This window comes from Halichoerus grypus, chromosome 4, assembly GCF_964656455.1.
Source record: "Halichoerus grypus chromosome 4, mHalGry1.hap1.1, whole genome shotgun sequence".
Taxonomy (NCBI): Eukaryota; Metazoa; Chordata; class Mammalia; order Carnivora; family Phocidae; genus Halichoerus; species Halichoerus grypus.
Genome location: NC_135715.1, coordinates 190447213 through 190472389, shown reverse-complemented (window position 1 = coordinate 190472389; position 25177 = coordinate 190447213). Strand labels below are relative to the sequence as shown.

At 55.6% G+C, this 25177-nt stretch overlaps 2 protein-coding genes across 2 annotated transcripts; one reads left to right on the top strand and one right to left on the bottom strand.

Moving 5' to 3' along the window:
* Positions 1 to 350: 350 nt before the first annotated feature.
* RAB17 (RAB17, member RAS oncogene family) lies at positions 351 to 12453 on the top strand. The gene is made up of 4 exons (XM_078071505.1): positions 351 to 616; positions 6219 to 6369; positions 7187 to 7312; positions 12328 to 12453. Exons 1-4 carry the CDS (start codon positions 504 to 506, stop codon positions 12361 to 12363), a joined length of 426 nt encoding a protein of 141 aa, XP_077927631.1. The 5' UTR covers positions 351 to 503; the 3' UTR covers positions 12364 to 12453.
* Positions 12454 to 17396: 4943 nt separating this feature from the next.
* Positions 17397 to 18218, bottom strand: PRLH (prolactin releasing hormone). The gene is made up of 2 exons (XM_036065479.2): positions 18105 to 18218; positions 17397 to 17560 (listed from the first exon to the last, which is right to left on the bottom strand). Exons 1-2 carry the CDS (start codon positions 18202 to 18204, stop codon positions 17397 to 17399), a joined length of 264 nt encoding a protein of 87 aa, XP_035921372.1. The 5' UTR covers positions 18205 to 18218.
* Positions 18219 to 25177: the final 6959 nt, after the last annotated feature.

Here is a 25177-nt window from a genome sequence, read left to right as displayed (position 1 = left end):
CCAAAATATTTTGAGATCCTTGAAACACCGACTTTTTCTTTAGGTAGATTCTTTTGAAACACCAACTTTAACCCATGAGACGCAACGGAGAGAGCACGTTGCCGCTTGGATGATTCTGGTACTTTTTGGGAATAAGTAATCGATTTTTTTTAAAAGTGAGAAGTAATGGGAATGAGGACAACAAAGCAATATGATAACCAGCACACAATGATTGTTTTTCAGGGTGTGTAGCGCTTAGGATGCAGTGGGCATCCTGCTGGGCGCCTTCAGGACACTTCCAAAGCACTGCTCACAACAGACCTGTCATGCAGGGTCTGCTCACCCCACTCTGCAGATGAGGAGACGGGGTGCTGAGTGGTGCAGGGGTACCAACCCAGCCTGCCTGCCTCTGACTCCGAGCTCTGTGCTGTTCACCAGGGAAGCGGGGCCCCAAGGGTGAACTCGCTGAGATCATTTGACGGCAGACATTCAACCTCTTTGCAAATGCTGTCTCTTTGCAGGGCATGGCGCAAGCGGAAGGGGTTCCCTCTCCTGGGGCTGCCCCGGACCAGCCCTGCGTGTTCAAGCTGGCCCTCTTGGGAAGTGGCTCCATGGGCAAGTCCAGCTTGGCTCTCCGGTACGTGAAGAACGACTTCAAGAGCATTCTGCCCACCATGGGATGTGACACGGGACAGCACGCCCTTGGTTAGTCTGCTAGAGGAGAAGCCAGGGTGATGGCCCAGGTGTGGGGCATTTCCCACACTCCCCCGGGGCCTCGGGCTGCACCCAGTACTGCAGGGAGGGGATGAGGCTTGGTCAGACGCACGCTCAGTCCGGAGGGCGGTCCGGTGTCAGCTTAGCGAGAGGCTGCAGGGGGCAGAGATTCAGGGTCAGGGCCTCGGGCCCCAGGGCTTGGTGTGAGGGGTTCTACCTGGTGGAGGGGGAGCCCAGGGGAAGGCCCCCTAGGCTCTGCCATTCAGCGGCCCAGACAAGCTGACCTCCCCCCCCTGCCTGGGGTCCCTCCTGCCAAAGCTGTTCTCCTGGGTAGTTTCCCGAAGAGTGGCTCCCTTTCTGCCTGGTCTCTGTTTACCACCTGGCCTGGATTGGGGGGGTGGGGTGCAGAGGATGGGGCGGCTGGGAGGGAAGACCCTCTCCGTGCACTTCTTAAAGAGGTAACATATCATGGCTCTCAGGGGAAAGGTCTTTGGAGCATCTGCTGGGCTGTTGGCCTCCATCACGTGCTGCCTGGGGCTGAAATCCTGTTTCCCACCCAAAATAGAGGAACTCAACACGCACTTCACGGCGACCCTCCTGGCAGGTGGCCAGCATGGTGAAAGACAGATCCTGCACTCGGGGCCAGAGCCTTGGCTTCAGACTTGGACTCTGCCATGGACAAGCCTTCTGCTTAGCACTTTGTCGAGCCCACTCATTCATTCATTCACTCGTTCATTCATTCACTCCCTCCCTCACTCATGTAGCAAGTACCTGCTGGGCATGGCCTCTGTCCCAGGCTGCCCTGGGTGTGGAGGATTCTAGAAGACGCCAAACAGGCACACTGGACATGGACACACAGCACTAAATTTGACACATCCATTAGCTACTTGTGAGCCCTGCAGTCTTTTCAGGAGGGTCATTCTCAAGAGCGCCTGAGGGCCACGGGGGCTGAGGGATCTGCCAGGCCCAGGCCCCCAGCACTAGTGGTGAGCTGGGCAGAGGAGGGGTGAGGGGCTGGCTCCAGGATGGGGAACTCCGGGAGAGCTCCGAGGGACAGTGGTTCAGGCTGGCTGAGGGGGCCCAGGGCGACCTTCTCCATCAGCAGGAAGCGTGACACCGCTCAGCCACGATACGGGACTGGACTTAAAAAAATACAAGGTGCTAAGTCTGGCCTCAGGGTGGGGGGCTTCAGTTGAAAGCAGAGACTGGAGAAGGGGGCCTGGCCCAGTGGGATCTCAAGGGCTGTGCACCTGGGCGTGAACTGGGTGTGAACTGGGTGATGCAGATTCAAGATGAGGAAGAGAGACAGCAGGTTCCAGACCAGACAGCTCTTTGGGGTTGCATGGAAGACAGAGGCCTGCAAACTGGCTTACTAGGGCTCTGCTTGATTTTGCAAATAAGGTTTTCCAGGAACCTGGCCATGCCCATCGTTTGCATATCCTGTGGGGCTCGATTCAGTCTGAGGCCAGCATTGAGTAGTTGCAACTGTGACGGTAGGTCCCTTGAAGCCAAAAATATTTACGGCCTTTTGCCAAAAATGTTTGGGACTTTTGCTCTACCAATGTGCGAGAGGGGGCCGGTCCCCTAAGAGGCAGTGGGCTGCCCCTGGGCTCTAGTGGGGGGGGAGGGGCAGGGATGGTGGTGTGGACACTCACTGTGAGCCGGGAACTTGGCTCCAAGGGATCAGCACTTGCTGGGTCCAAGGGGGTGGGCTGCAATGTGGACCCTCCTGGGGGGGCAAGAGGGGGCCCCTAAGCATGGAGCCAGCTGCGTCTGGGGATGGAGCAGGCACTCTGTATTAATGGGAAGGTCACTAACTTTCCCAAGCCAGGCAGACAGCATTTCCCAGCCCACAGTAGGTACAGGGACGGTGGGTGAGGGCCTGTCCTGCCCACAGAAGCCTGCACTGGTTCCTTCAGCAAGTCAGGGACCACGCTGTCACCCTCCCCCACACTCTTCAGAGGTTCTGCTAGGCTCAGGAGGGTGGACAAGCCCGGGCCCAGGTCAGAGTGGGGGTCTGCCTGGGGGCAGGCCTAGGTGTGCTCTCTCCACTCATGGTCCTCTGCCTGGCTCCTGGACCATCCTCATCCTCATGGGTGGCTTTAGCTGCCCTCCCCCGTTCCAGGCTCAGGACCCTGCCTCTACCTTGGGGCTGGTGCTTTGGGCCTTTGTTCCCTTCCCACTGTGCCCAGAGTGCATGATTGTGCGGGGGCAGAAAACCACCAGATGAGCACCCACGGAGCCAAGAGCCTCTAGCTGAGTCTGGCAATCCTTTATTCAAGCAGCTGCCGACCACGGGGCTAGAACTTACTGATGGAGCTTCTGCTCCGTGTCAGCAACCGTGCTGGGTGCTGGGGACGGAGACGTGAAAAACCCTCCTTTGCTGTGAGGAGCTAAATCCCACGTGGAAACGCTGGCTTGCTCCACTTAAATCTCTGGGTCCACGTCACGTGCTTTATGATACCACAGCCCGTGGAGGTGGCTACTACAATTACTGCATTACTATAAAAATAAAGAAGGGCAGTTAATTATTTTATTTGTTATTATACTATGGTATTTATCAGTGTATTATAGTCTATATGACTTATTAGTTATCATGCTGTTGTAATTATTACATCGTTATGTATTATTATAAAGGTCGATCTTCCCACTTTTCAGGCAAGGCGATGGAACACGATCCTTCCTTTCACTTATGCAAATGTAGTCTGTGTTTTACAAAAACCGTCTGAAGGCAGACGCCTCCGTTCCTTGTTTCCACACGTGGCGTTGGCTGTATTGAGAGAACTTGCTTTTGTTCTGGAGCAGGTGCAGAGGAGCTCAGCCCAGCGAGAACTCGAGAACTCGGGGCTCACCTCCTCCTCGGCAGGTGGGCAGGTCGGCAGGTGCTGGGACGATAAAGGAGGGAGCGTGTGCCTGGTGCTTGGCGTACTGGAAACTCTCAGTAACTGTGAGCCGAGTGACCAACACATGGCTAAACGGCTTGTTCGCTCATCTTGACATTGTCGTCTGGGAAACGGGGATGTAGACACCCTCTGTGGTGGGCTCTCCGTGTGAGGCTGGCTCAAGGCTGTCTTAAGTCGTGGGTTACCATGTTATGACTTAAGGTCATCACCTACCGACCCCCCCCGCTCCAGAGAGCAGGAGTGGGACCGGGGCTGGCGTGTCCCGGTGTCCCGGGTGGTGCTGCCTTCCGAGCAGGCCAGTTTCAAGATACTCCAGCCTTCGGGAGGGTGGGGGTCCCTGGGCCCCCTGCCAGGGGGTCTGGATCTGTGGGCGATCGCGGGCTGCACAGGCCCTGGGTACGGCCCTCCAGAATGGTGTGCGAGCCAGGACAGTGTTCTAGCTGTCTCAGGGCAAGATCCCGTCCAGCCAGGGGAGAGACAGACTCGTGTCCCCGAAGCAGAGCCAGAGTGGGAATCTCAAGTGAGCACAGCCCCCTGGGGGTCCACCTGCTGAGGGGAGACCCGGAAAGCCCTGGAACTCCTGCCAACCCCCCCGCCCCCCACGGAGGCCCCCGTCCCACTGCGGGAGAGGGCCTGGTGGGGGAGGTGGCAGCTCCAAGGGGGAGTGCTGTGGCCGGGGACCTGAACCACGGGGAGCTCCCAAGGACCCCACTGGGCTCCCCACAGACCCCCCATCCTGGAGTCCCAACTGGCCACAGCCCTGGGAATTCTGGCCGGTTTCCTGGTGCCCGCCGCACTGAGTGACATCTTTTGGAGAAATGGTGACATCTAGTGCTGGTGTGCATATTTGCTGGTGGATCACAGTGGCCTGTGTGCGAGGGAAAGAAAGGCAGCCCGCATTCAGCGTTGTCACCATCCTGGCCCCTGTCAGCTCCGCCCCGGGAGAGATGCTATGCATTTCAGGTTCCCTTCAACCAGGACTCTGCTGAAAGGCAAACACAGTGGAGAGGCTTCGATGAGCGGAATCAGCTGTTTGTTGACATTAAAACCAGAAAGAGCACAACCACGTTCCTTATGTCAACATTTATGGAGACACTTTTAAATCTGGGGCAATCCGTCATTCTTACGCCCTTCACCGCGCAGATGGGGGCGCTGTGCAGCTCACCTGCTTCCAGGAGCCCCCTCCCGCCGCCCAGAGGCTGGAGCTGAGGCCGGGGCGGGGCTGATGCTGGGGCGCTAGTGCTGAGGTCCGTGGTGGGACCAGAGGCGGAAGGAGACCTGGTTTGTGCCGTGATGGGACCATGATATGCAAATGCACCCGGTGGCCCCAGCTCAGTCCACCCGAGGCCCCGTGAAAATGTGCGCATGTGTCATCTCCACCAGCCTATTCTAGAACGGAAAAATTCCTGGTTCTTGGCCTGATCCCACCCCCACCCCCCACCTTGTGGCTAATATCATTTGGTTGTTTTTGGCTTTAGCTGTGACGATGTAGAAAATGTGGTCAGTGGGTTTCTGAACAAGGGAGATAATTAATGTGAGCTCTTTTCCTGATCGGAGCCAAGGGTGTCCGTGGGGCCGGGGTGGGTGGAAGGTTGTCCTGGGGACCAGTCCAGGGGCCCCAGAGGGACCTCGTGTCTCTCTCCAGGAGAGTCAATGTTCTGAGGTCTGTGAACACCCCGTCACTCGTGCCTCATCATCACTGGGACTGAAAGCCCTCTCTGCAACTTTGTTGGGGTGCACATGGACTGAAGCTCGACCAGCAGCTGTCGTTTACCAAGTGGAGAAGAAGCAGATGGGAAGCTAGGGTTGCTGAGCCGGGGAGGCTGACCCAAGCGTGACGCCCATGGGGAAACTGGCGGTGGCAGGTTTTAGGGTATAACCAAAATCAAGTTCAGGAATGTGATTGGACATGATAGAAGGATGTGGACAGAAGGCCACTGTCCCAGCCAGTGGGTCAGGGAGAGCCCAGGGCAGGCAAAGGAAGGGGAGCTTCATGCACAGATCTGCTCTCCTCTCTTTTCTCGTCGTTTGACGCCCACTGTGGGAAGGGGGCACCGTTGGCTCGCGATGAGGAAGAGGACACTGAGATTTAGAAGGGTGGGAGAGACAGACAGGGGGGTTGGGAGGGAGACGGCGAGAGGGAGGGGGAGAGAAAGAGATCAAGCATCCTGTGTCTCTTCTTACAAAGGCACGGATCCCACCGTGGGGGCCCCACCCTCATGACCTCATCTAACCCTGATTACCCCCAGAGGCCCCACCTCCTAACACCATCACTTTGGGGGATAGGACTTCACATATGAATCTGGGGGGACAAGGCGCCTAGGAGGTTGATGGGACTTCAGGTTCGTGGCTGTGCAGGGAAAGGCAGGATGTGCGGGCAGACACCGGTTGGTGGGTTCTGTTAGGAGCCCCCCAAGCTAGAGTCTCCTGCCAGCGAATCATGGTCTTACCCACTCTACGCTGAAAACCTCAGCTCAGACTCGTCCCTTATCCTCTGTCCCTAGCAGGGTGAATCGTCCCCCCAAAGCTATGTCCACATCCTGCCTGCCTCGATGGCCCAGCCCGAGCTGGAGATAAAGACCGTGTCCTCTAGGTAAAGCTCCCCCCGGGCTTCTGTTTCAGGTGCGTTCTTCACGACGGTGGTGGACTTGGGGCCGTGTTTCTGAGGTTTGAGATCTGGGACACGGCTGGCCAGGAGAAGTACCACAGCATCTGCCACCTGGACTTTAGGGGTGGCAACGCTGCGCTTCTGGTGTACGACGTCACCAGGAAGGTGAGGCTTGCCTCCAGCACGTCCCCACCCTCCTCTGCAAGGCTTTCTGTTCTCTCAGGCGCAGGGATGCTCTCTTCTGAAGGCTTTCCGTGACCAGCCCATGCTGGTGCTTTATGGGAAAATCACCACAACCAGTAGACAACACTTTCGTGAAAGTCTGTCACTTCCTCCAGGAAGCCCTCCCTGATAACCCCTGCTCCTACTACTGCACGGTTGAGTTTGTGCCCCTCCATGGTCCTCTCAGAACACCCTGCATAGAGCACTCCCATCCATCACTCACGATTCCTTGGGTGCCCACAGCATTGGTGAGGGGTGTGTCCTGGAGACAGCGCACAGCCGCTGGCCCTACCTCTCCCCCAGTGTCGTGTGGGTCGATGCTAAGTAGGAGTGAGCAGGTACTTAGAGCAGGAGGAAGGAAGGGCAGGGTTCTGTGGGAATTGATAGGAGGGGCACCTGACTCAAGTTGGGCTGGGGGTGCTTCCTGCATGAAGGGAGGGAAAAGTGGGGATCAGCCTGGTGGGGTGGGGTGGGGAGGGGAGGAGGCGGAGGGCAGGTGAGCAGAAGGAGAGCAGAGTCTGTGGGTGGGGTGGGGGTGGGGCAAGCACGATGCCACGGGCTGCAGCGTGGGAGGCCGCCCCCTTGAGCAGCTCAGCTGCAGGGAGGGGAGTGGGGCTACGTGTGGGAGGCTGTCACACGGCCAATTGGATCATATGCCTTTTTACAGGGCGGCCCACCAACGTCTGCCTGTTCTTTGCCGGGATAGCCGATGAAAGCCACCCATGGGATTTGTCTGATGTTGATTTTTTCGCTTTGTTAGGATTCCTTCTGCAAGGCTCAGCAGAGGCTGCAGGACCTGGAGAGGGAGTCCCCCCCAGGGGAGGTGGTGGTGATGCTGGTCGGGAACAAGACGGAACTTGGCGAGCCGCGGGAAGTGACGTTCCAGGTAGCCCTTGACACTGGGTCGCTTTGCTCCCCGAGGCGGGAAGAGAGTGACCCCAAAGCACACATATCCACGCACACACACACCTGCACCCTGTCACCCGCCCATTCGCATGCACACACACACACACCCATGTATGTCACATGCACACACACATATACTTCCCACTTGAATTTCCCTCTTGGGCAAAGATTTCTGGGCTCTCCTGGAGAAGTCAGGTCTAGAGACGGCTGTTCCGCAGACGTGGGGAGGGCCAGGCCAGCCCTCCTGCGAGCTGGCGGAGGGTCGGCCCCGCGTCCTGTCTCCCAGGGAGCAGGGAGATGCTGTGCAGCCCGCCTGCAAGGGTCCCTGCAGGGTTAGCCAGGGTCGCGAGGAGCCCATGGCCCTTCATACCCCGCCCTCCCATGTTCACTTATGTGGGTTTGCAGATCTTTTTCTTTGTGCTCAATAAATTATTGATAAAGGGACAGGTGAGTAAATCCAAATTTCCTTGCTAGGAACTGAGTGAGAGAGAGTCAAGAAGAGCCAGAGTTTCATAAAACAACCAAAGGCAGAAAAAATGCCTCGGAGATGCACGCAGAGTGCTATGAGACATCAGGGCAGTGAGCGAGGGGGGTGTGTGTGTGGGGAGGTGTGTGTGTGTCCGTGGGTACAGGGTGCATGTGTGTGTGTGTGTGTGTGGGGAGGGGTGTGTGTCCGTGTGTATAGGGTGCAGGTGTGTGTGTGTGGGGAGGGGTGTGTGTGTCCGTGTGTATAGGGTGCAGGTGTGTGTGTGTGGGGAGGTGTGTGTGTGTCCGTGTGTATAGGGTGCAGGTGTGTGTGTGTGGGGAGGGGTGTGTGTGTCCGTGTGTATAGGGTGCAGGTGTGTGTGTGTGGGGAGGTGTGTGTGTGTCCGTGTGTATAGGGTGCAGGTGTGTGTGTGTGGGGAGGGGTGTGTGTGTCCGTGTGTATAGGGTGCAGGTGTGTGTGTGTGGGGAGGGGTGTGTGTGTCCGTGTGTATAGGGTGCAGGTGTGTGTGTGTGGGGAGGGGTGTGTGTGTCCGTGTGTATAGGGTGCAGGTGTGTGTGTGTGGGGAGGGGTGTGTGTGTCCGTGTGTATAGGGTGCAGGTGTGTGTGTGTGTGGGGAGGGGTGTGTGTGTCCGTGTGTATAGGGTGCATGTGTGTGTGTGTGGGGAGGGGTGTGTGTGTCCGTGTGTATAGGGTGCATGTGTGTGTGTGTGGGGAGGTGTGTGTGTGTCCGTGGGTACAGGGTGCATGTGTGTATGTGTGCAGGAAGGGTGTGTGTCTGTGTGTATAGGGTGCAGGTGTGTGTGTGGGGAGGGGTGTGTGTGTCCGTGTGTATAGGGTGCATGTGTGTGTGTGTGGGGAGGTGTGTGTGTGTCCGTGGGTACAGGGTGCATGTGTGTATGTGTGCAGGAGGGGTGTGTGTGTCTGTGTGTATAGGGTGCAGGTGTGTGTGCGTGCGGGAGGGGTGTGTGTGTCCGTGGGTACAGGGTGCATGTGTGTGTGTGTATGTGTGCAGGAAGGGTGTGTGTCCGTGTGTATAGGGTGCAGGTGTGTGTGTGTGGGGAGGGGTGTGTGTGTCTGTGTGTATAGGGTGCAGGTGTGTGTGCGTGCGGGAGGGGTGTGTGTGTCCGTGGGTACAGGGTGCATGTGTGTGTGTGTGCAGGAAGGGTGTGTGTCTGTGTGTATAGGGTGCAGGTGTGTGTGCGTGCGGGAGGGGTGTGTGTGTCCGTGGGTACAGGGTGCATGTGTGTGTGTGTATGTGTGCAGGAAGGGTGTGTGTCCGTGTGTATAGGGTGCAGGTGTGTGTGTGTGGGGAGGGGTGTGTGTGTCCGTGGGTACAGGGTGCATGTGTGTGTGTGTATGTGTGCAGGAAGGGTGTGTGTCCGTGTGTATAGGGTGCATGTGTGTGTGTGTGGGGAGGGGTGTGTGTGTCCGTGGGTACAGGGTGCATGTGTGTATGTGTGCAGGAGGGGTGTGTGTCTGTGTGTATAGGGTGCATGTGTGTGTGTGTGGGGAGGGGTGTGTGTGTCCGTGTGTATAGGGTGCAGGTGTGTGTGAGGGAGGTGTGTGTATACGTGTTGCTCATGCGTGCATAGGAGGGTGTGTAGGAATGTGTGTGTGCAGGCGTGTGTGTGTGTGTCTGTGTAGGAGTGTGTGTATAAGAGGGTGTGCAGGAGTGTGTGTAGGAGGTGTGTGTGTATAAGAGGGTGTGCAGGAGTGTGTGTAGGTGTGTGTATAAGAGGGTGTGCAGGAGTGTGTGTAGGTGTGTGTGTATAAGAGGGTGTGCAGGAGTGTGTGTGTAGGAGGTGTGTGTGTATAAGAGGGTGTGTAGGAGGTGTGTGTGTATAAGAGGGTGTGTAGGAGTGTGTGTAGGTGTGTGTGTATAAGAGGGTGTGCAGGAGTGTGTGTAGGTGTGTGTATAAGAGGGTGTGCAGGAGTGTGTGTAGGAGTGTGTGTATAAGAGGGTGTGCAGGAGTGTGTGTAGGTGTGTGTATAAGAGGGTGTGCAGGAGTGTGTGTAGGAGTGTGTGTGTATAAGAGGGTGTGCAGGAGTGTGTGTAGGTGTGTGTATAAGAGGGTGTGCAGGAGTGTGTGTAGGAGTGTGTGTATAAGAGGGTGTGCAGGAGTGTGTGTAGGTGTGTGTGTATAAGAGGGTGTGCAGGAGTGTGGGTGTAGGAGGTGTGTGTGTATAAGAGGGTGTGTAGGAGGTGTGTGTGTATAAGAGGGTGTGTAGGAGTGTGTGTAGGTGTGTGTGTATAAGAGGGTGTGCAGGAGTGTGTGTAGGTGTGTGTATAAGAGGGTGTGCAGGAGTGTGTGTAGGAGTGTGTGTATAAGAGGGTGTGCAGGAGTGTGTGTAGGTGTGTGTATAAGAGGGTGTGCAGGAGTGTGTGTAGGAGTGTGTGTATAAGAGGGTGTGCAGGAGTGTGTGTAGGAGTGTGTGTATAAGAGGGTGTGCAGGAGTGTGTGTAGGTGTGTGTATAAGAGGGTGTGTAGGAGTGTGTGTAGGAGTGTGTGTATAAGAGGGTGTGCAGGAGTGTGTGTAGGAGTGTGTGTATAAGAGGGTGTGCAGGAGTGTGTGTAGGAGTGTGTGTATAAGAGGGTGTGCAGGAGTGTGTGTAGGAGTGTGTGTATAAGAGGGTGTGCAGGAGTGTGTGTAGGAGTGTGTGTATAAGAGGGTGTGCAGGAGTGTGTGTAGGAGTGTGTGTATAAGAGGGTGTGCAGGAGTGTGTGTAGGTGTGTGTGTATAAGAGGGTGTGCAGGAGTGTGTGTAGGAGTGTGTGTATAAGAGGGTGTGCAGGAGTGTGTGTAGGAGTGTGTGTATAAGAGGGTGTGCAGGAGTGTGTGTAGGTGTGTGTGTATAAGAGGGTGTGCAGGAGTGTGTGTAGGTGTGTGTGTATAAGAGGGTGTGCAGGAGTGTGTGTGTAAGTGTGTGTGTATAAGAGGGTGTGCAGGAGTGTGTGTAGGTGTGTGTGTATAAGAGGGTGTGCAGGAGTGTGTGTAGGAGTGTGTGTAGGTGTGTGTATAAGAGGGTGTGCAGGAGTGTGTGTAGGTGTGTGTGTATAAGAGGGTGTGCAGGAGTGTGTGTAGGTGTGTGTGTATAAGAGGGTGTGCAGGAGTGTGTGTAGGAGTGTGTGTATAAGAGGGTGTGCAGGAGTGTGTGTAGGTGTGTGTATAAGAGGGTGTGCAGGAGTGTGTGTGTAGGTGTGTGTATAAGAGGGTGTGCAGGAGTGTGTGTAGGTGTGTGTATAAGAGGGTGTGCAGGAGTGTGTGTAGGTGTGTGTATAAGAGGGTGTGCAGGAGTGTGTGTGTAAGTGTGTGTGTATAAGAGGGTTGCAGGAGTGTGTGTGTAGGAGTGTGTGTGTATGGTTCTGGGAGCTGGGGGAGGAGGGGACAGGCCCGCATGGAGGTGACAGTGCCAGGAAGATCATGGAGCTGCGTCCACTTCCTGCATCTCGGGGCGGTGGCCCCGGGAGGGACAGCATCTAATGGGGCAGCTGGGGCGGGGTTGGGGTTGGGGTTGGGGGCCAGGCCCCTCTCGGCCCTCCTCCCCTGGCTCTGAGTTTAGCAGGTGACGGTTGTGCCCAGCGAGCCTGAGGACGCACACCTCCGGCCCGTGGTGCGAGCGGTACTGTTTACATGTCTGCAAACATCCAGCCGCTGTCTCTAACCTGCTGTTGCTGAGTTTGCAAGGCCGGGGTTTGTTATGCCTCGGGTTCTAGGAGGGCTCATCCTGAGCGAATAAGGAGGCAGGCCCATGCGCCGACCGTGGTTCAGGTGGCACAGGACATTTCTCCAGGGGTGACACGTCATGCGTTCGCCCTGTTACTGCCTGCCTTTAGGGGGAGGCCCAGATAGTCTTTTTGGGAGCTAAGCCCTGATGTCGAGGTGAGGGTGTTTCAGAGAGGACTCTATTTTGTGAGGGGGAGGGGTGCTGTTGGTTTTCATCCTTGCCCCTGGGTCTGGGATAAGCAAGTCTGAAATTATAAATACTAAGATACCGCTGTCCGCCTGAAAAGGCCGGCTTCAGTGTATTCACCGTAAGGATCAACAGCAGGACAGGTGTTAAGCATCCTTTCACGATGACGCTGAACTCTGGACACCCATGAAGGGTGTGCCAGCATTTCTAGGGGTTCCTCTGGACTGGTTCTCTGCTTGTGTCCACCCTGCATGGGCCCATCATCCCAGCCACGGACCTGGACCTTTGGCTGGGGCCCAGCGGATGGGGAGCCCAGGACTGACCAGGACACACCCCGGCATTGGCTAGGACCCATCTAGCTGAGGTCGTCTCAGCGTGGCTGAATCCCGCCAAAGGTCAGGGCTCCCCGCAAGGCTCCCTCCTTCGTTCTGGCCCCTGGTCCCTCCCTCATCCAGCAGGCCTGGGACCTCCTGCATTCCAACCTCATGGAAGGAGGTTGCGCCCAGGCCCTGAGGAGGTGGGGACAGCCCAGGTGCCCCACGGATCCAGACCTTCCTGATGCATATTCTCAAGCAGCTTCTCGTGTGTCTTTCCAGGCAAATGCAGATTTCACAAGGCTTCTCTTGTCATGATCGTCAAGAAAAGCTAAAGGATAAGTACAGAGATAAAAGCGTCCGAGAGAGCCTGCTACCCAGATTTCCACTCACGCTATTACGTTTCTTTTTTTTTTTTTTAACAGAGAGAGAAACAGTGAGAGAGGGAACACAAGCAGGGAGAGTGGGAGAGGGAGAAACAGGCTTCCCACAGAGCAGGGAGCCCGATGCGGGGCTCGATCCCAGGACCCTGGGATCATGACCTGAGCCGAAGGCAGACGCTTAACGACTGAGCCACCCAGGCGCCCCACGCTATTACGTTTCTTAAACAATTTCATTGGTTTCTGACTGTCGTCAAGTTGCACAGTGTTTCCTATGATTATTCCCACGTAGATGAAGTATGTGGGGGTGAGTCCTGGGGTGCCAGGCTGTGTCTTGCGCTCTCCCCGCGACCTCCCCGCTGCAGCCGGGTTGGGGAACCCCTCTGTGCGCACCTGGTGGGACCAACCTTGGACACTAGTGTGTCCCTGGCCACTAGATGGCGCTCCAGCATCGCTCAGGGCAAACCCCGCTGCTCAAGGGCCCCGCATTCTCTCTGCTAAATGCCAGGCTTTCGGAGAAATTTCCGACGAGTTGATTGATGCCACAGCAAGTAGGGAAATAAGGATCATGCGTGTAGGATGCCCACATATCTATGCCTATTTCCCTCCCGTTTTGTCAAGTCAGTATCACTGTGCTAGAATTTATTATTAAAACATATCCTTGGACGGATTTCCACCAGGCATCCTTCCACCGTGCCCCTAGACTGGATGGGGTGCGTTGTGCTTCTGGAGCTCAGGTTCCCCATCTCCCGGGATGTGATTGCTCCTCATCCTCTCCTCCGCCCCACCAGGCAGGTGGCTCAACCCTGCTTCAGAATCACCTGGAAGCCTCTGCCTGCAGCGCCCCTTGCCCACCACAGGCTGTCGTTCCATCCGTCTACAGTGCAGCTTGGGCCCTGGGCTCTGGGCGTTTTGAGCCCTCCCCGGTGAACCTAATATTCAGGCAAGGTGGGGAACGTCCCCGAGGGCAGAGGTTCTGTTCTTCCTTCTGTGGGGTGCTCGGCGCCTGGCAACACCTGACACAAGCCAGGTGCTCAACAAATGTGTGTCCAACAAGAGGATAGAAATTGGTCCTTCCCCTGAGGTCTAAAGGAAAGGCAGTCTCCAAAACCAGCCTTCACCACAACTGACAGGTGTTTATGGAAGGTTTTCTGTGCCATGCTTTGCCCACCTCAGCTCCATCCCGAAACCTGTGATGGGGCGGGGGGGCAGTGGGTGTGGAGCACGCAAAGCGATGTGTTCCCCACGAAGACTCCTGGGAATACCACTTCCAGGTCTGCATTGGCCTCAGGTCCCGAGGAAGGCCAGCCTGGGAGCCCCCTGTCCCGCCTGCCGCCTGGGAAGCTGCTCCAGCCCTGCTCAGCCTGAGTTTGGACCTGGCTCCTCTCTGGAGCTGGGTGTGTGTGTGTGTGCACGTGTGTAGGTGGTGGGGGCAGGAGGCTCCGAGGGTTCAGAAGTGGCCCCTCGGAGGAACCCTGCTGACCTGCCTGCGACCGTACCCCTTCCTTGTCTTCTGTTTCTGTGGGAGGGGTCTCCTCCGACCACCCTGGAGGAGTCCCCTTCGCACAGTCAGAAAGAAAACCACAAAGCCCAAGAAGTCACTGAAGTTAAGGCATCAGTAAAGCCAGATTTAATACTTAACCCAACTGCAGTTTCAAGCCCCTCTGGAATGTAACCTTTAACCTGCCACACTGGAATTTCCTGGAGGCACTCTTCTGAAAGACCCCTTCGCCTTTACAAGGGCGACCTTGCCTAAACAACATTAATGAATTCCTTAAAAAAAGGAAGGCTTCTCTCTACGTTTAGAAAGCTTTCCCTTTCTGCACCTTGGCAGAGCATCTCTCTGCTGGCTAGACTGGATGCTGCCCCATTCATGAGTCACTTAATAAAGCCAATTAGATCTTCAAATGTTTGAATTTTGTTTTTTAACAGCCCAGAGGGCCCAACTCAGGGATCCATTCTCCTTCTTTAATAAATTCTAAAATTTATTCCTGGCGCTCTTGGGTGGCTCAGTCCATTGAGCTGTCCGCATCCGACTCTTGATCTCAGCTCAGGTCTTGAGCTCAGGGTTGTGAATTCAGGCCCTGCGTCGGGCTCCATGCTGGGTGTGGAGCCTGCTTAAAAAAAATTTATCCTCTTCCCGGGGCTCCCACTGGCCAAATTGAGGACAATCTGAGCATCCAAAATTATTTGTCGGTGTTGAACAAAGAGAGAGAGGTGGGTGGGACCTCCTTTAGAAGAATCCAGCTAATAAATGTGGAAGGAATCGGAGAATCTCCTTTGTGGGACAGGGGTGTTCAGTGGGTGCTTAAATGACTGGCTGGGGGCTCTGGGTAGACCGGCTCCGCCTCAAGCACACAGTGAGCCACAGGAAGGCCCCTGAGAGTCGAGATCTACCTCTATGGGAGGGTCAGGCCCAGCATCTGCCAGAGCGGGGCCCGGACTGTCCATCGGATGAGGTGCAATAGAAGGGACACAGACCCCTTGTGTCCCCATTGAGTAACCAAATCCAGCTGAGGCCCTGGATCTCCCTCTCAGACCACAGGAAATGCGGGGACAAAACAGGAACAAAGTGAACAATCCACAGGCAGGTGCTGGCTGCAGGAACAAAGTGAACAATCCGGGTGAACAATCCACACATCACACACTGGATCATTCTACAGGATACTGTGTCTGGGCTCTTGTAAAAGTCAACGTCACGACAAAAAAAGATCAGGGACTAATGAGCAATACCTAACAGCAACAGTGAATTTAGATTGCAACCTGGTTTCAAAAAAAAGAAAGAAAGAAAGAAAGAAAGAAAGAAAGAAAGAAAGAAAGAAAGAAAAAGAAAGAAAGAAAGAAAGAAAGAAAGAAAGAAAGAAAGAAAGAAAGAAAGAAAGAAAGAAAGAAAGAAAGAAAGAAAGAAAGACAGCCAAGACTTTCTGGCCATACTTGCGGATTTTTGAATATAGACTAGAAACTAGATGATATTATGGAATTATTCGAAAATGATTTAAGCACAATAATTTTATGATTATGCAGGAGACTGTCCTTATTTTGAGGAGGAACATGTGGGAACATCTAGGGGAGATGTCATGGTGTCTACAACTTACTTCCAAATGGGAAGGGGGAGAGAGAGAGGGAGAGAGAGAGAGAAACTTGGTAATAATTGTTCAGTCTAAGTGGCAAGTACGTGGATGCTCATCAGACTACTTTTTGAACTTCCTTGTGTGTTTGAAAGTTTCATGATAAGTTGTAGGACACATAAACCCCCCGCCTCTTCATCCGTCCGGGGCACAGATGAAATAGCGTCCTGGGGCTGCCCATCCTCACGTCGCTGTGTTGCCCTGTCTGAGCCTCACCCTGAGCTGTGAACTCTTTTCTAAAAAAGTGTGCAATTCAGTGGCGTGAGCCCATTTATAGTGTTCTGCAACCGTCACCTGAGTCTGGTTCCAAGGCATTTTCACCCCCACCATTAAGCAGTTACCCTGACAACCAGCAATGTCTCTTTTCTGCACATTTCATATAGATCTGGTCATGCAGTGTATGGGCTTCTGTGTCTGGCTTTTTCCACTTAGCATCACGTTTTCAAGGACCCAAGCTGGAGCATTCAGCCCAACTCAGTCCTTTTTAATGGCTGAATCATAATCCGTGGTGTGGCTGGACCACGTTTTGTTTATCTGTTCAGCTGTTGCTGGGTATTTGGTGTTTCTACCTTTCTGTCTATTGTGAATTGTGCCGCTGTGAACATTTCTGTATAAATATTTGTTTGAACACCTGTTCTCACTTCCTTTGGGGACGGAGCTGGGAGTGCTATGGGCCATATGGTGACTCTATGTGTAACTTTCTGAGGACGTGCCAGACTGTTTTCCTGGCTGCTCGCTCTTCCAGGCCTGGGCCAGCACCTGCCTGCCCTGGGCAGGGTCCTGGCCCCTCCTGTCCCTGCGCTCACTCCACCCTGGGGAGGTGCCCATGTAGCGGGGGCTCTTCCCTGGGAGGAGCTGACCTCTGCCCCCCCTGGGGCCTCCCTGGGGCTGGGGAGGTGCGGCAGCTCTGCTTCCTCTTGATGGACTCCCCTTCCTTGAACTGGAGCAGGGATAGCTGGGGTCTGGGGTCCTGCAGGCCTGCTCTGGGGCCTCTTGAGTGTGGACCGACAGAAGTCCCGTCGTCAGGGCGGGCCCTGAGACCCTGCAAACAGTGCAGGCAGAGGCCCGCATGCTTTGGGTGTGGAAGTAACTGGATAAGCCTGTCCCCACCGCCCTCCTTCCCGCACTCTGGGTTGGAGTGGGCCTTGGGGAAGGGGTCTACACTGAACACACATACCGTGTTGGCCTGTAAGCAGGTGCTGTGCCTGCCTGAGCTGTGGAATGAGGCGGGTGTTACTCTCCTGGGGTGTTCAGATGTGGAAACTGAGTCTCAGCGTTAAGGGCTGGGCTCAGTTGCCTGGTCAGAGGCAGGACACAGGGACATCTTGGCACAATTTGAAACAGGTGGTAAAGGGAAACACTGTGGTTCATCTAAGGTTCATGTCTCCTGCTATTGATTAGAAACAAGCAGCTCACGCTTCTCTTTCTCCTCCGAGTGCTAAGAGAGGTAAAAGAGACTGGGCTTGGAGAGGGACAGGTCAGGCTGAGGGGCTGTGCTGCCCCCCCCGGGGCCTCCTGCACGGGGTGGTGCAGTGTGCAGCCTGGGCAGCCGCTCAGAGCGGCCTGGGTGGAGGGTATGATGGGCTGCAGGTGACCCTGGAAGGCCCCACTCCCCGACTCAGTGCGGGGTGCCCTCGGGCAAGTCATGGCACCTCTGGGCTGCTGGGCTCTCAGTGTCCTTCCAGGCTAACATCCCATGAGGACGAACAACTCCCACGTGGCCACCACAAAGACGCACCGCAGCAAGGCCAGTTGCTTTTATTAGGATCGAGGGGGAAGTAGCCCGTGGAGGCGGGGAGGCTGAGGGTTGGCTCCTGGAATTATTCCTCCATGGGCTGGGCTGTCACCCATCCTGGGCGGGCTGGGTGCCTCCTCGCAGGGGGAAGCAGGCCCGCTGGCGCCAGAATCTCGGCTTCGCCCCGTCCCCCAGGGCTGCTCTCCTCCGGCCGAAGCGGCCCACGGGCCTGATTCTGCGGCCCGTGTACCAGGCAGGATCGATGTCAGGGGCTGGGGAGGAAAGAGCAAGAGCCGGGCGTGGGTGTGGGCGGTGCGTCCCCTGACACCGTGCACCGTGTGCTCCCGCGGGTGGCAGGGCCCAGTGCACGCGCACAGCGCTCCCCACAGGGGCCCCCAGCTCACCCCTGCGCACTGCCCAGGCCACGCTGGGACCCACCTTCACAGCAGGGACACCCAGAGCAGGTGGCAAGGCCGGTGCTGGGTAGGGGGGAGCGTTGGGAAACGGGAATTCAAGCTCACCAGCAACCCCTTCCTCCCCGCGCCCCACCCCCAGGTTCTTGGCCCAGGCCACCCCGGGGGCAGGAAGTGACCCCCTCCACTGTGTGCTGCTCAGGGGCAGAGGCGCCGGGGAGCTGGTGACAGGGCCACTCTGTGGAAAGGCCTGGCGAACGGCAGGCCCCACCCCTCCCGGAGCTGAGGCACTTAGCAAGGCCGGTACCCCTGGTTAGGAGGTGGCCAGGCCCCGGCCACGGTCCCTGGGGGTGGAGGGGTGGGGGCGGTGAGGGAGGCTGAGGCCCGGGGTCTGGGCACTCACTGCGGATCTCCATGGAATGCTGGTGGGCTTGGCTGGCAGCCCCCTTCAGGGCCAGGCCCAGCAGAAGCAGGCACAGGAGCCCGGCCAGCAAAGGTTTCATCCCCCGGCTCCTCGCTCAGGCCCCGCTTGAGGTGGGATCCCACACGGGAGGGCACAACCTGGGCGGAAGGACAGGAGCAGTGTCACATACACGCGAGGCCGCGTGCTCACCAAGGCGGCCGCCCGAGATAATGTGAGCATGTGTGTGCACGCACACGTGAGTGTACGCGTGTGTACCGGTGTGCGTGAGGGTGTGTACACGTGTGAAGTGCATGTGTGTGCACACGCCTATATGCGGCAGTGTGTGCACGGGCGCTGGTGTGCATGCACACATGAGTGTACACGTGTGTACCGGTGTGAGTGAGGGTGTGTGCATGTGTGAAATGCCTGTGTGCACACACGTGTGAAACAGTGTGAGTGTGTGTGTGCACATGCGCCTGTGTGCGTGGGCGTGCATGACATGTGAGTGCGTGTGTGTGCAGCCACACTGCCCTGTGCACTCTGATCGGTGCCACAGTGGTCCTGGGCACAGATCCAGCAGGCAAACCCGGCTCTTCGCAAAGCCCGTCGCCCTCGCTGGGACCTCGTTCTCTCCTCTGTCTGGTGAGCGTTATGTGAGGCCGTCGCGTGTGTGTCAGCCTCGGACGGGCTCAGACATGTTTGCGCCGACCCTCTGTCATGGGGAGGATCCGGGAGGTGTACATGCGGTGGGCGCAGGGAGGTGGACTGTCTTGGAACTGCCCTGGTCTGTCTGTCTGTCTGTCTGTTAGGGCACCGGAGGGACGGGCGCTCTCTGTACCACTGTGTGTGCTGTGCACCCAGGCAGGGAGGGCAGAGGTGAGCAGGCTGTGGGGAGCTGTCCCAAGGCGCCCAGGGTCGCTGCAGAGGTGTAGGGGTGATTCGCCAGCCTCAGACATGGCCAGGGGTGGGGTGTGTCATGCGTGCCGCAGGCTCATGGGCTACGACCCCCGTTTAGGCTTCTTTCCCTCACTCAGCCCAGGACCTCCCGATACCCCCACAGGGTGGGCAGCGGCCGGGAGATGCAAGGGAGTCAGTCCTCTGTCCTTACCAAGCGCACTCACCCTCATCATGAGCCCAGATGCCATCTGCTGTGTCTCCAGCAGGTGGGACCTGCTCTCATGCAGCAGGACCCCCTGCCACCCATGCGGCATGGCAGGACCAGAGGGCTGTAGGCAGCAGGGGCACCCAGAAAGTCCTCGTTCACCCTGCCGGAGTAGAGGCGCTGACCTGCCTAAGCAGCATCCATCAGGCTGACCTGGTACCCAGCCCACAGGGGCCCACACCCGTGGCACTTGGAAGATGTCTGGGAGCCCTGTTTCAGGGAGGACCCCCTCTGCTGACCTTGACTTTCCAGCCTGTCCGAGCCCCATGGAAGGCAATTTAAAATGCACACCTCTTTCTATTTTAGAGGCCTGTTGGGGTGTCACACACCGGGTGGGGTGGGGACCCCCAATCTGGAGGAAATGGAGGTGCCCCCATGAAGCAGAGTAACAGAGAGATCCATCCAGACCGGCTGGGCTGTTTCTTGTCCCTCTGGGCGGGACCCACGCCAGGTGGTTGGCATTGTAGGACCTGCTTCCCAGCCCACTGGAGATTTTTGCCGCCGGCCCTTTGGGCTTCCCAGTCTGCATTCCCAGAGGAGCTGCATGGGACAAATTTGCCTTTTGTCTCCCCCGCAGACCACGCTTGAGCATGGAGGGCTCTGGGCAGTCTGGTGTCCCTCAGACGTACCAACCCCTGGCTGCAGGGAGCCCCCACTCAGCCCGCCAGGGAGGAGAGTGGCCGGGAAGGAGCACAGAGAAACGGCGCGAGAGCTACTCACCGCGGGTCCCCACGAGGGCGGCGGCAGTGTTGGTGAGCGTGCTGTGGTGACCCAGGCAGAGCCAGCTCGCCCCTTTTATAACCCGAGGAGGAAGCAGCCCGCCCCCCAGATGCCCCCCTCTCCGCCTCCCCTCCCTCCCCAGGTGGCATCAGGACAGAGCCTCCGCTTTTTTTCTTTCTTCTATTTTTTTAAAAAACTCATCAGCGATGTGATTTGTCCCTTCCTGGGTTATATAATTGCATTTGGGTTGAGTGGTTTTAAAACACATTAGCCTTCCTTCTTCACACTGGCCCTTGGGCGGACGGCAAAGGTAGCAGGAGCGCCCGGCCCGGCACGGCTTCGCTGCCCTCAGTCCCCGCCGGGTGACACGCAGACCAGCCTCGTCCTGTTTCTGTGACGAGCACCGTGCTTTCTCCTAGGCCTTCCACAGTCTTCACGATTGATATGTAGAACTAGCAAGTTTGGTTACTGTTATAAAACAAATGCATTAATTTTTATTATAATTTTTATTGTACAATAATAAACAAATTTGTTTTGTATTATAAAAGCGATTTATATACATTGGGGAAGAATTTAGCGCATATGGAAAAACGAGGGGAAAAAAAGCACCAATAATGAGGAGGAAGCCAGTCATTCAGTACATGTGATATATCTCCTTCTAGTGGGCTATCTCCCCGCACATTTTCTGGGTACATTCCCTGGATGTCCACATTTTGAATCTCATTGCTTTCATTCAACAGTCATGCCCTCGAGTTGTTAAAAAAAACCCTGTGGATTGATGCCATTTAAAATAGCTGCATAACACTCTGCCATCTAACTGGGACTTAAGAACCCAACTCATTCGTATTCTGAATTACAGAGGGCATGAAGGTTATGTATGTACTGTTGTGTGCAGTGTTAAGGAGCCCCTCCTGGGGAAGAGGCCTCCTGGTGGCTCCCCTCAGATGAATGTGGGGGGACAGCCCCCACTTCTTGCCTCTGTCAGACTTCTAGCGAAAGCTTCAGGGCGCACCTGACCCCTCAGGGGATCGGTCCCACACGCTTCTCCCTTGCCCCACGGCTGCCCATTCCTAGCAATGAAGGTTCTGTGGGCTCCCGGGATGATCGGGGGTCTGGGGGCACAGATGAGGGGGCAGTGTAAGGAGCATGGGGGTGGAGGGCAGGTGGGGGCTTCTACCCTGGGCTGTGGGGTAAGGACACCGGAATTCCTGGGGCAGCCATGCTCAAAAGCTCCCGGCGCTCCTAGTTGGGGTGATGGTGATGCAGGACGCTGTCGTAGGGTGTGGTCCTATCTGGAGGGGGTCCCCTGGGTGGTCCCCACAGATGTGTGCACAGTCCCAGGGCCCCCTGGGGCAAGAGAAACGGAGATCATGGGAGCCCTGGGAGGCTTCCTGGCCATCACCGTGGGAGCGTGTGTGTGTGCGCTTACACATATGTATGCATGCGTGTGCACGTGTGTGCATGTGTACGTGTGGGTGTGTGAGTGCGTGTGCATGTGTGTGCATGTGCGTGCACGTGTGTGGGGGATAGAGAATCCTCCCTTATCAGCTAAGTAGCTCTGTCCCAGCGTGGCGTTGGCGCCTTGCCACTGTGGGGGTCCGCCAGCAGGTGACGGCCTCGCTCCCACCGCCCTCCTGTCCTTGAGCCGCCCTGCGCACAAGCGTTCCAAGCCCTCCACTGTCCTGGCCCTCCCCCGCCCCCCGCCCCGGCACACTTGTCTGTTGGGGGTTGGCCGACCTCATCAGCTCTGCGGGCCGTAGTCCCTGCTGCAGCCACAGGCCACCCCGAAGGGACCGTTGGCGGCTGGGCACCTGTCGGGACTTCTACAAAACCAGACCGCGGCTGGATTGGGCCCCTGGGCAGCAGGGGGCTGCCCCTGTATTTCCAGCAGGAAGATGACTCACTGTAGGGGTGGGCGCGTCATAGAGGGAGGCCCTCAGACCCTTGTGGAGAGACCGCGTCTGGTTTCTTGAGGTCGCAGTGACCCATGTGCAGGATCGAAAGACCTGCTCCCCCTGCTAGTCGAGCGGGGTGCTTCTCATCTGGGTCCGGCAGCCCCCCCTAGGTCGGCCAGGGCCTGGGATGCACATGGCCCTGCGCACGCTGTCTCTTTGTGTCTGGAACCATGAGCTATGGCCATTGCAGGGACAGTCAGGACGGGCTGGAGAGGCCGCTGGGGGCCGCCTGCTGAAAAGTCTGCTGAGCGGTTCACGGTCATGAGGGACACCTCAGAGAGGTCACAGGGGCATGGCTGCCACAGAGCCTCTCCCGGCCCTGCCCTTCCCGAGGCTGGGTCTTGGGTTCCCACTGTCCTGAAGGAAAGTGCCATGAGTCTCACACACTATCTCACTTGGGCCGGTTTGAGTGGATTCGCTCCTTGAAATTAAAGGAGCCCCACATTGAAGAGACCTTCATGAGGGGCTCAACCGTCCCTGTTCTTCACGTTAGCATGATTAAGAGGACCACACTTTTGGAGTGAACTGGATGCTTTTGAGACCTTTGAGCTTTTATCCTCAACAAGGTGGGTCTCCAGGCAGACTCAGCAGGTAGCATGATGATGGGTGGCTGTTTGGGGTTTGGTTTTTAGACCGTGATGGTGCAATGGGTTGAATAGTATCCCTCCAAAATTCATGTCTACCAGGAACCTCAGAATGTGACCTTATTTGGAAATAAGGTCTTTGCGGATGTAATCAAATTAAGATGAGGTCATGCTGGAGGAAGGTGGGCCCTGAATGCAGTCACTTGGGTCCTTATAGGAAGAGGACAGACCCTCAGACACATCAAGGGAAGGTGCTGTGAAGACAGAGTTAGAGATGGGAGTGACGTGGCCATAAACCAAGGACTGGCAATGGCCACCAGGAGCTGGGGGGGAGGATGACATGGCTTCTCCCTCAGAGCTTCCAGAAGGAACCAGCACTGCTGGCACCTTGAGCCTGGACTTCCGGCCTCCTGAGCTGTGAGAGAGTAAATTTCAGTTGTCCTCATCCACCTTGCTTATGTCACTGTGTGATGGCCCCAGGAAACGGATGCTGTGCTCTGTGTGAAGAGCGACTACTACTTTCTGGTGCTTATTTCTAGAAGAAACTAGTCCTTGTGACTTTGGCCTGTGTGTTTTATTTTTTTATTTTTTATTTTTTAAAGATTTTATTTATTCATTTATTTGAGAGAGTGAGAGAGAGAGAGAGAGCACATGAGAGGGGGGAAGGTCAGAGGGAGAAGCAGACTCCCTGCCAAGCAGGGAGCCCGATGCGGGACTCGATCCCGGGATTCCAGGATCATGACCTGAGCCGAAGGCAGTCGCTTAACCAACTGAGCCACCCAGGCGCCCTGGCCTGTGTGTTTTAAATATGGGATCCTTCTGGAGGCCCAGAAAGACATGCACAGTCTGACAGGAAAGAGGTGGCCACGGGGCCTGGGAGTCACCAGAGTCCTAGCAGCAGAGTGACCATGGCAAGTGGGGCCTTCGGTCAGCGGCAAAGCTCCTTCTGACATAGAAGGAAAATCCAAACGCTTAAAAATTTTTTTTTTTACTTACAATCAATTTAACTCACCTATAGCGTAAGATTAGTTTCAGAGGTAGAGGTCAGTGATTCATCAGTTGCATACAACACCCAGTGCTCATTCCATTAAGTGCCCTCCTTCATGCCCATCCCCTAGTTACCCCATTCTCCCCATCCCCCTCCCCTCCAGCAACCCTCAGTTTGTTCCCTGTAGTTAAGAGGCTCTTATGGTTTGCCTCCCTCTCTGTTTTTATCTTATTTTATTTTTCCTTCTCTTCCCCTATATTCATCTGTTTTGTTTAAGCTCCACGTATGAGTGAGATCATAGGGTATTTCTCTATCTCTGACTGACTTATTTCGCTCAGCATGATTCCCTCTAGTTCCATCTATGTGGTTGTAACTGGTAAGATTTCATTCTTTTTGATGGCTGCATAATATTCCATTGTGTATAATATACCATGCCTTCTTTATCCATTCATCTGTTGATGGACATCTAGGCTCTTTCCATAGTTTGGCTATTGTGGACATTGCTGCTATAAACATTGGGGAGCAGGTGCCCCTTCGGATCCCTACATTTGTATCTTTGGGGTAAATATCCAGTAGTGCAATTGCTGGGTCATAGGGTAGCTCTATTTTTAGCTTTTTGAGGACCCTCCATACTGTTTTCCAGAGTGGCTGCACCAGCTTGCATTCCCACCAACAGCGGAGGAGGGTTCCCCTTTCTCTGCATCCCCGCCAACATCTGTCGTTTCCTGACTTGTTAATTTTAGCAAGTCTGACTGGTGTGAGGTGGTACCGCATTGTGGTTTTGATCTGTATTTCCCTGATGCCCAGTGATATGGAGCATTTTTTCATGTGTCTGTTGGCCATGTGTATGTCTTCTTTGGAGAAATGTCTGTTCATGTCTTCTGCCCACTAAAAACCCAAATTCTTGAGAACATTTTAAAGGACTCATCTTTAAGTTAGAAAGCCATTTCCCAACTATGTGTCATGTGGGAAGCGAAGTTCCCGAGAGCTGAGATCAAGTGTTAGTGAGAGATGAGCAATGCTGGGAGCATCTTCCTGCCCCGAGAGGCAGTGGCCTTGGGAACTTGGCATCGCATTTGTGGTTAATGGAAATGGTGTTCTCCAACGCTTGCACGTGACTCCCTTCCAACTGGTTCCTGAGTTTTCAGTGTGGGAAATATTAGACGCAGCTCTTATGTGGGAACTGTGCATGAGTCAGTTTTCTCCAGAGAAATGGCACCAATAGCGTATGTGTGTCTGTGTGTGTGTAGAGATTTAAGGAACTGGCTCATGGGATTGTGGGGCTGGCAAGTCTGAAATCTACAAGGCAAGATGAAGGCTGGGGACCCAGGGAAGAGATGATGTTGCAGCTGGAGTTGGAAGGCAGTCCTGGGGCAGAATTCCCTCTTGGGAGACCTTTCTCGCTTAAGGTCTTCACCTGATTGGACGAGGCCCACCCACATTACAGAGGAGAATCTGCTTTACTCAAAGGCTGCTAACTGTAGTTGTTAATCACACCTAAAAACTATTGTCACAGCAACATCTAGACTGGTGTTTGGTCAAACATGAGGGCACCATGACCTAGCGAAGCTGATGCATAAAGTTGATCATCACAGTCTGTTATAAGTTTTTGCAGGGATGTAGTCAAATGCTACTTTCTGCAGCATGACCCTTGCCTTGGGGTT